This window comes from Acanthisitta chloris, unplaced genomic scaffold (assembly GCF_000695815.1).
Source record: "Acanthisitta chloris isolate BGI_N310 unplaced genomic scaffold, ASM69581v1 scaffold39979, whole genome shotgun sequence".
Classification (NCBI taxonomy): Eukaryota; Metazoa; Chordata; class Aves; order Passeriformes; family Acanthisittidae; genus Acanthisitta; species Acanthisitta chloris.
Genome location: NW_008692696.1, coordinates 37717 through 52895, shown reverse-complemented (window position 1 = coordinate 52895; position 15179 = coordinate 37717). Strand labels below are relative to the sequence as shown.

The 15179-nt window shown below is 37.8% G+C and overlaps 1 protein-coding gene across 1 annotated transcript in view; it reads right to left on the bottom strand.

Moving 5' to 3' along the window:
• Positions 1-4791: 4791 nt before the first annotated feature.
• The window catches only part of LOC103809878 (N-chimaerin-like), a gene marked incomplete at both ends in the record, with an annotated part of 25646 nt that continues 15258 nt past the window's right edge, over positions 4792-15179 (bottom strand). The window contains one exon of the mRNA XM_009082750.1: positions 4792-5080. Coding sequence (XP_009080998.1) covers positions 4792-5080 — 289 coding nt within the window. The remainder of the gene's footprint in view (positions 5081-15179) is intronic.

Here is a 15179-nt window from a genome sequence, read left to right as displayed (position 1 = left end):
CAAGGCTGCAGAAAAATCAGTATGGAGGAAAAAATGGTATCACCACCAAGGTCATTGAAAACAAACAAAATAAAGAGTGCTTTTGTTGGATAACTGCTGCCACAAACCTTCTCTCAGTTCTTTCCATCTATAGGAACTGAACTGAACGCAGTACAGTCTGGAATGGGTCCTTGATTCATTTGCAGCCACTGAAGTTTCTTGAAGAAATAGCACATAACACCAAAGTAAATATGAATAAATATGATTAAATTGCTATCCTAACATTAACTTCAGCATTTCATTCTGAAAGACAGGATAACTCATAACTAATGATTTCATTTTCTCATAACAAATATTAAGTCTTGAATCAATCACTCATACAACTTCTTACATTAATCTAAAGAAATCAAAAGCATGTCAAAATGAAAAGAAAACTGTGTTTTGCAGGGCTTTCAAGAAGGACTTTGATATATATATCTAGATATTTATTAATCTCTGAGAGCTACCATTTTTATGAGGTATTTAACTGAATCAAGTCATCTGCTCTAAGGCCATAATTTGAGAGTAGAGAATGTTGAGAGATACATCAATATTCAAGACACAGGAGGAATACTAAATCTTATGATACTGGGTATTATTTCCACTTCCACACTAGGCCATACAGACTGAATCCACATGGGAAGCCCTCTTTCAAATGAATCTTAGTCCTCTCTTAACACTCAGACCACAATGGCTCCACAATTGAGTTCCGAACAATCTGCAGACTGTTTTGGGAACCAGCATTACCTTTTTAGCACAGGAGCTAAAATATCTATTTGGGGCATTCAAGCATGACACACACTTTTGCATCTCCACTCCTCTAGTTCTCTCTATTTATTAATTCCTTCATAGGTTATGAGAAGCATTAAATCATTAACCAGGAATTTTAATTTTTAATATACTTGTACATGTGATGCAGTCATATTCCTTCTGCTAATCAGTGAAGCACATGCTGTGCAGTGGATTATATTCTCATGCTTCTCCTATTAAAAACGGCATCTTAAATCACACCATAGTCTGGTTTCTTGCAGGACTCAGGAGCGTTGCGATTTGTGTCCTACAATCCTTATCTAATGATTGCATAATTTTGGTCTTTTAATCTCTTACTTTCTTTACATCTTTCTTCTTTATTAAGGTTCTTTTTTCATGTATTGCATATGGCAAATGTCATCCAACACATGCTGAATTCTTCTACTATAAATTAATTGCTGAAAAGAGTGGGGAACAAATAGAGTGTTACTAGTAGATGCAGAGAGGCATCTAACACAAATATGTGGTGTTCCCTGCTACTGCCCCACACCAAACTGAAGACTAGGTGAGTGCTTTTTAATATTTCATTATCAAGCTTGGGGCATGTTCTCTAGCTGCCCCGTTTCCACGGCAGAAAGTGAAATTCCAGTTCCATCAGCTGTTCCTGACTCTGTGTCTTTGTGCCTCTCCTTTGCTTCTTCTGAAGAGCTTATCTTTCATACACCACCCACACAGGATTGGGCAACAGTTACAGACACAAAGTTTAGACCTGGATCTGAACAGCCTCAGAGTCTGCAAATCTGGGAATGTATTTTGGTTCAGGCTGATCAATGTTAAAGATACAGACTTTGTCCTCTCTTTAGAGGAAGCATACCATGTAGGGAGAAGCTGTGGAACCATAGTATAATGCTGATAAAGATGCATTAATTGCCAAACACTCTACCCTGCAGAAATTTTCATCCTCACCATGGGACTAATGTATCACACAGATCTTGCTGTTTGGATCATAAGAGAATGTTTTTTTCTTGCTGGATTTTGAACAATTTTCTTTGTGTTCACTGCGGTTCAGTGACATTCTCTTTATACTGGACAAGAGGAGTCACTCTGCCATCCCTCTGACCAGAACTATTTGACCTATTTATAAATGTCCTATAAGAAAGCTTTGTTATCTCATGATTAAAGGATTCATAGTAAGGTAAGTACTACATAGTTGTTATTAATTGAAGTTTTCAAATAAGTATCAATAAGAAGCAGGAGCTTGCACAAAGTGTAAAATTACCCCGAGTAATTTGGTAGATGATATGTATATTTTTCTTATTTCATTATTATTATTTTACCAAAGAAAGCTTAAACCTAGCAGAGAGAGTCTTCTGTTTAAGTGCCAATGTAACCTTTCCTGTGCTCCTTGCTGCTGCCATGTAAACTTTTCTTAGTAGGTAGGCTTTTAAGAAAGCCAGAGAAGTATTTACTTTCATCTAGTACCCATGCTTTAAATACAAATTATGTGTCAGACAAGGATATATGCCATTATTTATTTATTTTTCCAAATAAAATTAACGACCAGATGTGACTCATCTGCCTGTACAGTCCTCTAGCCAGCCAGTTATGTTCACCTCACTGAACCTGAAACGGTTCTCCCAGGCTGTCAATGGGACACTGCAGTGGGTGTGCAAGCAGCTGAATACCCAATCCAGTGATGGGAGACACTTAGGAAAGTGCTTCCAGGTCTCTTCTCCTCACCACTCCTACACTGCACATAGCCATTATCCCCAATGAGACACTCAGCAGGGCCACCACCACATCTCTCCCCCTTCCCATGGTCTCCACATCCTGTGACTTAAGAGAGGATGAAGAAAGGATTTGGCAAGCCTTAGCTGGACACAGGGGCTTGTTCCAAATGCTGAGGTTGCTACTGGGATCAGGTGTTGGTCATGGGGTTGAATGCCTTACTCTCCTTGAAGATTTGCTGGGTGAAGTGATATGCAGGACAATGTGTCATCTTCCCACCAAACCATTAGAGGTGCAAAGACAGCAAAGATATCACCCCTGCGCCACTCCACAGTGAGAAGGATCATACTGTGCCTTCCCCATGCAGCCACGGGTAGCAATCCCACCTGGATAATGACTCAAAAAGTAAATTGAAGACTCCACATGCCACTATACAGTGACGTCTATGTGCCATCAACATGGTCCCAAGACAAATAAAGAGAAAGGGCTCCAAAGATTCAGGCAACAAAAGACCACTGCTGTTCAACCACACTGTGGATGAAGCCCCATTAGTTGCTTTTAACTTCCAAAGAGGATGGGATGTTGTGATTACATCCCTAACCTGTCTGAAGGTTTTTCACCTAAAAATTCAGTCTTTGAGAAATATTCAATAGCCCCTGAGGTATTTAATGAAAATGACATAACACCATGTAATCTATGGAAAAACCAGCATTCTTCAACATTAATCATAGAAATCCCTTTACTATGAACACTTTTTCAGCAACCTAAAGTATGTTGTAACAGAACATAGTTCTGTTATCACCGTGAAAGTTTCTAAATACAGAAGGAGTTAATTTTACCAAAGAAACCCAAAGCAGCAACTTCCAGAAGTCTTACAGCAGATTTTCACCCAGGCTTTGCATTATAATAAACTCTCTATGATAATATGCAAAAAAATCCTTTTGAAACAGCACTCTGCAAGTCAGAGGCTGTCAAGAACTGCAAGCGATAACTCATCCCTCTACTGCTGCTACCTAACAGGCAAGAAATTGGATATTTAACATGGTCAGCTAGCTTCAATATCCCCACCAGTATTTCTTTTGTCAAAATGATAAGATCCCAGTGAAGATTCATACTTTAAGCTAAGTTGGGTGCTTCATCTCTCAGCAAATTCAGTGCAGAATGACAGACTCTGCTGAAGGATTTGAAGGACAAGAGCTATGAGCCTCCTCTCTCTGTGGACTCTGTACGGAGCTTAGTTTCACTGTAATAGTCATGTATGTTGGAAATTGTCAGTCAGACCGCAAGAAAAACTAAAATCACAGATGTTTTTCTGATTTGAAAGACAAATAAAAGATTCCAGGTAAGGTTAGCATTTCTTCTAAGCACTATAAGCATAATAGACACTCCTAACATCATTCTGAAGTTTGTGAAACAGAGGAACATACCAGACTATTTTACATACATCAACACCCACACATGTAAAAAGAACTTTAAAAATACTTTCATATGTCAGATTTTCAATAAATAAAGTATTTCACTTAACACAATGGAATTTACATTGTGTTTTCTTTTTAAGTTTAGTCTCTGAAACACAAATGAAATTTCAGGCAGCTGCTTTGTCTGCACAGTACATTCCCAGCCTCCTTTAATATTTCTATGTTCACTGGTTGTAAGAAGTCTTTCTGGTTCGTTTTTCTTTTATAATCCAGGACGCAATTACTGCTCAGCTGATCCTGCAACTCTCTGAAGGGAGCAATCCTTCTTCGTAAGACGGGCTGAGGCCAAAAATAGCTCTCTCAGCTCCTGACAGGCTGAACTTAGCCAAGTGAAATGTTTTAACATTTTATCAACTTAATGAACAGTCTTATTTATAATGTGGACAACTTTACTGTCATTGTATGCAGATTATGGAATGTATTTGTTTGGGGAATGTTGAATATATTAAGAAAAAGAATTTGATCAAAATGCAGTTGTCTTATACACTGTAAACAATTTAAAGATTAAATAGTCTTTGCCCATTTGAAATAAAGGAGTGGCTTATTGGTAACATCTGTAACTGTAAAAATACCTGAAGAAAGGAATCTCATAACAACAAATAACTAACCTCCAAACTGTGGAAATTCAAAATATGCAAAAATTACCATTACCAAACTCTACAACCAGTTTAAATATTACTATTAATGTAACACTGGAAATAAATACATAGACTAAATATCTACAGATATATTTAGTACTTTATAGTAGAGGGGGAGGGTTAAACATACAAAATTAAAAGTCTAACAGAAAAAGGAGTGTGGGTTAACAATTGCTTACCCTCTTTTCTGCTACCTCATCCTCTCCTGTAGACTCTTCGCCATCATGTTCATCTCTCAGGGTTGGCATATGCTTTTTGTGTGTTGGCTCTCTGCTTAAAGTTGTATATCCTATGTGTTCATAAATTGGATTTATTGTCATCTTGGAAATGTATTCAGCTGCCTTCGTTTCAATATAAAGAGTAATCAATCCATCTGTCACCAGGTCATGGATGGACTCAAAACGTTTCTCCCCAACAAAGTGCTTTCCATCGTAGTAGAGTCTGAAGTTTCTGGTTTGACTTCCAAATCTGCCTCAATGAAATGGGAAAGTTGGGTTTTTTTAAAAGAACAGTAAGCAGAATAAATAAGAGTAAGCAAGCCTTTGCAAACAATTAGAAACACTTCATCACTTAAAGCTGTAACTGTCTGGTCCAGCCAAGCTGGAGAACTACTATTTAGTACAGATAGGAAGGAGAAATCAACAACTGCAGATAGATAGCCAAAACAGTGACTGTCCTAGAAGGAACTGTTTGTTCTCTAATTCTTTTAGCCTCTCCATTATCCCATGGAAAAACTGAAAATTACTTCACACTCTTTATGGCTTTTTTTAGTACTTTACTACTGCATCACCACAGTCAATTTGCTTGGCTCTGATATGAAGAGTTCTCATAACAGACTCCTCTATTACAGCTGATCAATATGGAGTTTTGATGCTGTTTTGGACCTCTATGCCCCTGCTTGCTTGCAGGAAGAGGCCATTCGGGGTTCAGCCCAGCTTCAGTGCCAACAATTACACTGAAGCAAGAACTGCTGCCAGAACTGGAGCAGCGCAGGACAAAATGGCACAAGGGCAAGCATTCTTTATTCCTGGCCAAAGGCCAAGGACTAACTCTTCAAGCTTTGTACAAAAGTCCTTCTGTGTTATGCTTGTTAAGTCCCAAGCTTCAAGCAAATCTTTGGAATACACAGGACATATAACATGACAGAATCCAACGCTAGCCAGTCTGTGTCAGGGTAGGATAGGATTTCAATACAGGCTCTTAGCAAACATAATAATGCCAATTTTACCTGAACAGTAGTATATTTTCCAAAACTGTACATAGAATCTGCAGTAATTCTCTGCCTCAAAGCAATCTAAACATGTGAAAACACATCAGTGTTTGCACTTGGCAACAACCAATGCATTTCCTGCAGAGCAGATGGAGGCAAGAAGCTGCTTTCACAGTTCACTCCAGTGTTGTTCCTTGGTCAGACAGCAGCAAGGGTACTTGGCCCCCTTATGAGGTCAGATTGGACAAATAAGTACTAAAAACTAAATTTGAAAGAATGGATTGATTTTACTTTACAATCAAATGCTTCATAGGAGATGCTAACGGTACTTTGCTGAAGTGGCTCCTCTTTTCACCAGAGCCTTGCTGAACAGGGGAAAGCATAATTTTAGACCTTGCCTTGGGTGAAAGATTGCAATTTTCTTGCAAATATGGGCAAAAATACATGGTTCTGTGATCTGTATTTTTTTGTGTTCTAAATCAAAATGCCAAACCTTTCCATCCCCTTATCAATAGTCTGATAGTGACTGCAACTTCAGAAACTCTTGTTTCTACATAACACTCAAATATGAGGGGGCCTGTAGGGATCTCCTTCCTGTTCAGTAAGGAAAGAGGACATGACATGTAGGAAATACATGGGGATTTTACTGCAAATGAATTGGCACTTCCATGGATATTTTTATTGCCACACAAACGAAAAGTTCATTGAATCAAACCAAAATGCAAGTGATCACAAAATGTCAGAAAGAAATCCTTCTTTACCCAATGCTAATTCCACCACAAGATGCAATTCTGAGTGAATATAGGTCATTCAGAAAGTAGAAAGATAATGTCCTCCATTACAGCAGAAGGGGTAGAAATGTATTCAGGCTCACACTTCAGGGCATCTTTATACTCAACACAGTATGTGGCAAACAAGCTTCGACCATGAGATATCCTCCTTGTATGCCCTTGACTGTCACAGAAGTCAACATGAGCCAAGAGTGCTCAGCACTTTGCAGTGCCAAAGTGAGCAACCTTTACTGTCATCTGCTCAAGTCAGTGGGAATAATGCACATGGAGCATCTTGATGTTATACTTCATCAGGAGAACCAAATCAGTTTGAAGGTGAAGAATAATAGGTTTTAAATGACAATATGTGTTAGAATTTTTTTTATTAAGAGATGCAGGTGAACTGCTGCTCTAATCAGTAACATCTGCTCTGACAGTACTGAGAGCAGAGTTTTAACCAGCTGCACTTAGTTTTCTAGAAGAGAAAGCATTACACTAGTCTTATCAAGAGGCACAGAAAAATGTCTCAAGGCCTATTACACATGGTGTCTTGATTTTAGAAACATCTTTCAAAGTCTAAACCCAAGTTCTGAAGAACACGATGACCAAATACAGGGAAAAAATGGTTCTTAAAAGATTAGTCCTCTTTCCATCGAGGTCAGAAGGTGTAACCTTCTACCCCAGGTATGTTTTACTGAGCAGCCCCTATGGTGTTCAGACTGCTGCACATAGTGCATCTTTGAGAGATACTATAAGGAACAGGATGTCCAAGAGATGAATGGTTTGCCTATATCTAATTTCCCATTGGTTCCAAATAAAACTATTCTATTCTTTTCTTATGGTATACACTGTGGAGAAATGTACTGTTTTTCAAATAGAATCCTATTAGTAACATAGAGATAAAACCTGCAAATCCCCACAAATCAATGAAACACCAATCTCTTACAAAGACTGTACCATCAATATCATGTCTTAGAATCCTCTTTTATTTCTTTGGAGCTCATTTAAATTTCTTTCTGACCCACACAATGACACTATTTTGATCAAATTACAATATAAAACCAAACATACACATCCAATTGAAAATTATTCATTAAAATTTAATCTTCAGTCCCTTCAGTCTGACTTAAAACTATGGTTTAAATTTTTCCATTAGCAAGTCTATTTCCTTATGTTTACTTTCTATAACATTCCTGCAGCCTAGTTAATTATACATCACCGTGGCAACTAAGTAGAGCCAAGATTTGATATTTCAACTTCCTGATGGTCTGTTCCTGAAAGTAAGCACCAGTACCAGCTGGTTTTTGTTTAAGAAGTAGAAGGCACGACACAGATAAAGTATGTTCTCTTTTGGTTTAAACAGGGGAACATTAGATGTTTTTCTGAGAAAAAGAAATAGCCCTCTGACATGTCAAACAGCTTCACTGTGTCCACTGTGCACTTGTTTGTAGGCAGCAGGACTACAGATAAAAGGCTTTTTTTTTATTCCAAGTTGTCTGAAAAGCAATCACTTTGTCTAGCTCCTTTGGTTGCCAGTGGGGCAGAGTGGATAACAACGTGGGAAAAATGTATGAAACGGTTGAGCAAATGTGGCTAGTAATAAAGGACTGAGGAGCTGAATTAGGTATCTTATCACTGCAGAAACAAAAGGATGAAGTGAAGAAGCAGAGTCTATATGTACTTTCTTACTATCTCAGAAGATGGATTTTACAGTCCACATGCAGAATTGTGCAGTAGCTATTCACCCCTTTCACAGGCTATTTTATGAAGACAAGAGTTTCTAGAGAAAGGCATTATTTAAAATGTGTAGCTGTAACCAGACCACGAAGCTAATGCCCCTCAGGATTACTCATGTCCTCATTAGTTTCAAGCAACTTCATACATGGAACTGGGAAATCTGAAGTTCTGTCCATGTGCCTAAAGGTCACTTGGACTTAATCCTCTCTTGGAGAAAAAGTGCCTTAGTGTGCTGTGCGCCCAGAAGGGAGAAGTCTTACTTAAAATTAGGTGCCAGAATTTCAGTTCTAACTTCTGAAAACTCTCAACGAACACTTAAGACTAGAGTCTTGATACTCTATAAAAAAACCACAGGAATATAAGCAATCTTGCGATCAGGAATGTCTCCTAATCATGCTGTTTTCTTGGGAGTGAAAACAAATTATTCCACAGATCCTCCTTTGGCCCATTTCCTTGTCAAAGAAACACAAGCCTTGTATGCAGCCAAAACTTTGTCTACACTGTTATCCCTGAAGGTCTCCAAATTCTTTTTTAATTTCTTTAAAAAAATATTTATTGGCAACAACATTTCTGAGGATGGCCAAGGAATTGTGGAACTTGCCAACTTCCCAGAGTACCTGCCTGACAAATAACACAGTTTGCAAAACCTTAGCAGTATTTTACAAGAACACAGTATGTATAAATGAAATCAAATCTATTAGGGATTGAAAGTAAAGGTGCATTTTATACAAATGGGGACAAAGACTCCTGTCTGATATATCTGGGAAGGGTGGCAGAGTACAGTCACAATGGATAATTTTCCCAAGCCATTTGGAAGGGCAGCATTGGCTGCTTGGCTCCCTGTTGACTGATGAACATTGAGAATAAAGTTATCCCTAAAACCTGGTAAGACCCATGCACGTGCTGAATGCATGATAGTTTAGTACAGCATGTAAAAAGTATGGCATCCTTCAGAACAGAAAACAAATCCCAGTGCTGGAACTGCAGCATGTCTATCCCATGCCAATGCAGACACAATCTTCAACTCACTCTGTTAATCAGGATCAAATAAAAAAATTCAGAGTTTGTGCTGTATCATTGACAACAGCTTCCCAGCAGTCTCTCTCAGTTCAGACTGAAGACTGTTTACCTGCATTACTGCCCAGACTTCCTTGTCCAAGAAGGAGAATAATACTGTGCAAATCGTGTGCTGCAAACAGCAGGCAGTGAGGCCCAGAGCAATGGCACTTCCGTGTGGATAAGCATTGTCAGGGACAAAGCAAGTGAGAGAGACAACTGCTCTAGGGTATCAGCAGTAGGCAACAGCTGCTGAAAACAATGAAGACAAAGTGTTACCAGCCCTTGGTACCTGTAACGGAGTGTTTCACAAATAAATCTAACAAAATAATAACAAAAGTCTCCTTTGGTCTCAATGTCTTATTTTACTCTTAAGAGCTGATTTTCACCATCTCAAACTCTGATCAAATGTCAGGTGATCAAGGACCACGTTTGCTATTAACATGCAGTAAGATCACTCCATACTTAAGACCACTGTTACTGTTCTTGATCAGTGATAGATCATTTGAAAATAATTTGTTTAGTTCAAACAGATGCATTAACTCTTCTTAGTACTGTGCTTGCATACTCTATTCTATTTAAACTTGATATAAGTCACAGGGATTGTTTGGATGATTGAATCAGAATCAATACCAGTGTTTTGGGCAATGTTTCACTGCCTTTTCAACCTGATGAAAGTTCTGTGCTTCCTGGAGAAAGACTCACAGTGGTTAGTGGTTAAGGCATTTGAATTCTATATATACAGGGGAACGTATTAAAAGCCTGGTGCCTTCTCTTTAAATGAAAGCAACATTTGGAAACCTATGCCAACTTGTCTGGAATAAACACCTTCTGCAAATGTTACAAGCAGGAATTTTAGTAACTCTGACAGTTTCATATTCAGCAAATAGTTAAGCTTCTTTACCAAAAGCTTTTCAGAAATGTTATTCGAGACTTGATTTTACAGTGTGACTTTGTTACTAAGAGCTTTCATATTACTTTAAAACAGAACTGTGTTTCAAGTCTTCTACATTAAGGTATCAACCCTCACCAGTGTCTGCTCAGCAAACTTCAAAATGTGCATGGAAATTTTACTCTAACATTTTCTTTTTACGTCATGTATGATATTGTTTTCTGGTATATTTAGAACAACAGCAGAAATGGAATGGAAATTCCACTGCAATCGTGTACTCTGGAGAACTGCCATAGCATAATGCACAAACATGTTCATTTTTGTTTCACTTAAAGCATCTTTTCCTACAATGGATGAAGTTCATAGACTCACAGAATGGTTTGGGTTGGAAGGGACCTTTAAAGGTCATCAAGTCCAATTCCCCTGCAATGTTCAACTAGACCAGGAACCTCAGAACCCCATCCAATGAATGTTTCCAGGGACAGGGCATCTATCACCTCTCTGGGCAATATATTGCAGTGTATCACCACACTCATTGTAAAAAAATGTATTTTTTTTTATATCTACTCGAAATCAACCCTCTTTTAGTTTAAAAGCTACTCGTGACTGTCATATTCCTTTTTTTGCATCTACAGACTTAGACTAAAGACTCACACTTAAAGCAACTTACTCTTAATTTATCTTTCTAAAACAATATGCATATTTTAATTTAGTATATCATGGAAACCCGATTGGAAGACATCAATTGAAAACCCAAAGAAATGTCCTTATCGTAAAATAGCTTTGCAAGTGCAAAACGGGGTTTTGGAGAGCAGAGTGGAGAAACATTCTTTTTGCTGTTGTTCATGTATTGTTTTCTTGGTTTTGGTTTTTTTTTTTTTAATGTACATGACAGGCTGCTGTTCAAGGTCTCAGAGTTTATAATTAAAAAGAAAAAAATCCCCTTAGCTTAAAAATAACTACAGTAAGGTTTCTGTTCCAGAGAGATATTTGTCAAATCTGATTTGCCTTAAGCCACTGTTAATTCCAATCTTACAATGCAAGTTTACTTAACTTACTTAAAGCTATTACAGAATTTGCTAATCACTTGTTTTCTCATTGTATTCTACCTCTGATCTTCTAGTACTCACTCATCACTTTGCAAATGGTGAGGTTCACCATTACACTTATCCTGCTCTCTAAAATGGTTTTTCCTCAAAGCTGCATTCCTTAACAATAAGCAAGCACAATAATGTGAAATGAAATGGTTCCTGCATATACAACACGTGCTGTTAGAATTTTTGGGGCTACTAACAGTTCATCAGTGAAGATTGGTAACTTTTTGCCTATTATATTCTGTTTTTCTAGAACACAATTTCTTCCTTCATGCAAGTGCAGCAATAGGTCGGGCAGATGTCAACTTATTACTGAAACTGTTAGAGTTCATTTACTCATTTCAGGATATAAAAGAAATAAAATTAGCAGATTCTTTTCCTAGCCCCTATCAAATCAGGAGGAACCATACTTAACTCAGCTGAGCTACACCAAATATAAAGAAGAGAGATGGAAGAGGAAAACTGGGCCAGATAACATTTATTGCTGTCAGTTGTTTTAGCGTTTGAATAATTCATTAGTGTTTTGATGAAAACAATTATGAGATTAAACAACTGTATGAGGCTATTGTGTGTTATCTTGAAAATATGTTTATAAAGTATCCATAGTATCTACAGCTGACGGACTTTTTTGCACATTGATGAAGCACAGGAATAAAGGTGTTTCTCCAAATACAAACATTTCTAAATATGTATTCCAAAAACATACAGAAGAAAAGGCCACTCAAAAGGACTAAATTGAAGACACATTTCTAACTAGTGTTTTCTAAAAGCAGTAGAGAAAAAAGGCATTCCGGTAGAACCTGCAGAACACAGAACAGATATGTATGCTCTTGACAGGGGAGAGAGTGCAATGTATGCTATGTACTTGTATACATGGTATAATCATCAACTGATTGCATTACAATTCGACTTTTTACTATTTCAACTCCAATGCTGCCTAGAAGCTTCAAGCAGGCAGACATAAAAATAGCACAGTACAACACAGATTCCTGCTCAGGAGGTGTGACTGGGGGTAGTCTGAGAGATGGGGCACAACTTCCATCCTGTCTGGGCCATTTTTAAGAGATTCTGAACTTTAGGACTGAACAGGCATGTGAGACAATAGGGGAGAGAAAATATGCTCTCTAACAGAGATATGAGACATGGGAAATTTAATGGCCTCAAGCAAGTCCTAAGTGAAGCCAAGAAGTGAGCCCAGATCTTCTGAACTATACCACAGTACGTCACCACAAGCCCAATGCCTCTACTGTGCACCAGATTACAAGAGATCTTTGTGGTGCAGCAGGAGCTATGGTCAGGGTGAAGGACACCACATAAAATGAACATGCACCAAGCACAGACAGCTCTTGAACAAATTCTACCAAATAAAGTTCATGACACCAACAAAGCAGAAAATATTCCTCTGAGAAGTGCTGAACTTCCACAAGCAGGAGAAAGACTGCAGCAAACTGAATTGCCAAAGATAAATTAGACACTCTAGCCAAAAGAAAACAGAGCTGTCAACAACAACAGATGGGAAGAGGAGGGAAGGAGAACAGGAACACAGCAAGAAGACATGAACCATACGGAAAAAAGCATTCTAGCCCGTGGAAGTACCTAGGTGGTCAGTTAGTTACTCACTAAGGTTAGTAGTCATCTATTATTATTCTAACTACTTAAGCGAACCCGGTAGTGCCCAGTGCACTTACACAAGGCAGATGATGTGCTGGACACCTCTGCTGGTTACTGGTAGCTGAATCTTCCATAGTATTGACAGTCACAGAGTATATTGTTTAGTGCAAAATTTTCTATTGGGAAAGACACTTTTTACATGGAAGATCATTTAAATAAAGGGCCAGTTGTTTTACTTCAGAGCAGAAAAGCAAGCTCCAAAACTTATCAGTACATTTCCCCCTGAGTTTTTCAGCTAGCAACCAAGAAATATTGTGTGAATATTTTAGAAAGGTTTCTAGAAACTGAATTCAGCCCTTGCTACTGCCAATCACTGCATTTGCAAATCAGGCAAAAAAAATACACAAAGATATGCAAAGTTTAGTCTTTAAAATGGTCCTTATCATTTTTTCCTACCAACTAGCATGATGTCAGAATACTGTTACCATGGTGAGTGAAAGGATGCAGTTAGCTACTGTTTTGCTGGGCTCCTTCTGACTACTTACAGATCAGCTGTGGATTCAGGAGAAACTATGACCAAATCTCAATACAGTTGTAATTAAAAAAACCATATTTCAGCTATTATCATGTAGAAAGTAATTTCAAACAATTCTTCTTTTCCCAGTTGCACTCTTATGTCCCAGTCTGTACAATGAGACTTTTCAACAGAATGCAGATGCAGAGTTTTAACCTCTGAATTCAAGAAGCCTTTCGCAGATGTCGAATTCTACATGCATAAGTAATCCCATGGCAATCAAGGCGTGTTCTGGAACAGCACAGTGCATGAGTCCCAGAAGAGCCCACTGAAAATAAACAGCATCCAGCTACCAGCACGTTGTCCTCTGAAATTAAAAAGGTTCATTTGCAGCATTATGCTCTAATAGCCCACTAATTATGTCTCCTTTTAAAATGCCAGTGGCTAATTTCTTAATGCAATTTCGTAATTTAGGGAGACAAAATATGTGTATGAATTTCTTGCACAATACATGTAGTTGGTTGACTGAAATAAGATTACTAGTGTTTGACATTTATTTCACGTCAAGAATTCTTTCCTGGTGCTACATGATCTTCAATGTGCCCTAACCCCCAAACACAGAGAAAACATGACTCATAATCATGGCTCACATTATTACCTTCTTTTTAAATCATGCTGCAGAACCTTATTTCGATTCATTCTCACTATCACAACAATAGAATTTGCAGGAAGAGAAACCATGGCAACCAATTAAACGTGCTACAGCAGATATCTGCTCAAAAGAACATGCAGTACCATCACACTTCAACGCCTACCACCAGTACAATCTCTACCCATTTCCTCTTTATCCTCATCCTAATTATTAAACAAGCTTTCCACCACAAAAGGCTACACTGTGAACCATGTCTTATTGTCACTGTCATTTGCTATAGGTCCTAACATTAAGCCCTGTAGTACTCTTTTGCCAATTAAAAGCAGATCTAAAAGCTCCAATGGTTCATTAGGAATTTTCATTCTTTTAATCTGTTTGGAATGCTGAATTACCATTACAATGTATTTTATATATTTTTGTACCAGAGACTTGCTGATAGGTGTGGACATAGATACAAATCTACAATAATTTTCTCATGTTAGCAGTTGTTTTTTTAAACCTCTGAATTGCAAAATGTTTCCAGTGGCATTCTCTGATTAATGAATTAGTAAACACTGGTGAATTCATCCATGATTAAGTACAGGAAGTAAATATAGTAGGGTACTGATTTGCTGCTCTCGTTTGTGTTTATGCTTCATTCTCTTTGTGTCTCAGTGTCTGAGCTGAAACAGTTTTATAGGCCTTCTTGGGCTCTGAACATCAATTTTATTTGAAGGACAGTTCTGAATATTTAGTCAAACTTACACACTTAAAACAATACTTACATTTAATTTTCTTTTTCCTTCAGATCATACTTCTACTTTGGTTACAAATTCTGAGAAATTTGTTTGCTGAAAAAACCCCAAACTTCTTTTGTTTCAAATTTAGATTAAAAGGTAGTCAGCCTTAAGAAAAGCCATGATGCAGATTAATTGCACAATAATGGATGAAAGTAGACCAAAATAGCTCATCAGATGATCAAAATGCAGCTTCTTATATAAATGCAAAGCAGATTTCACAGTACCTCACCAGCTATGTTAAAAACTGAAATT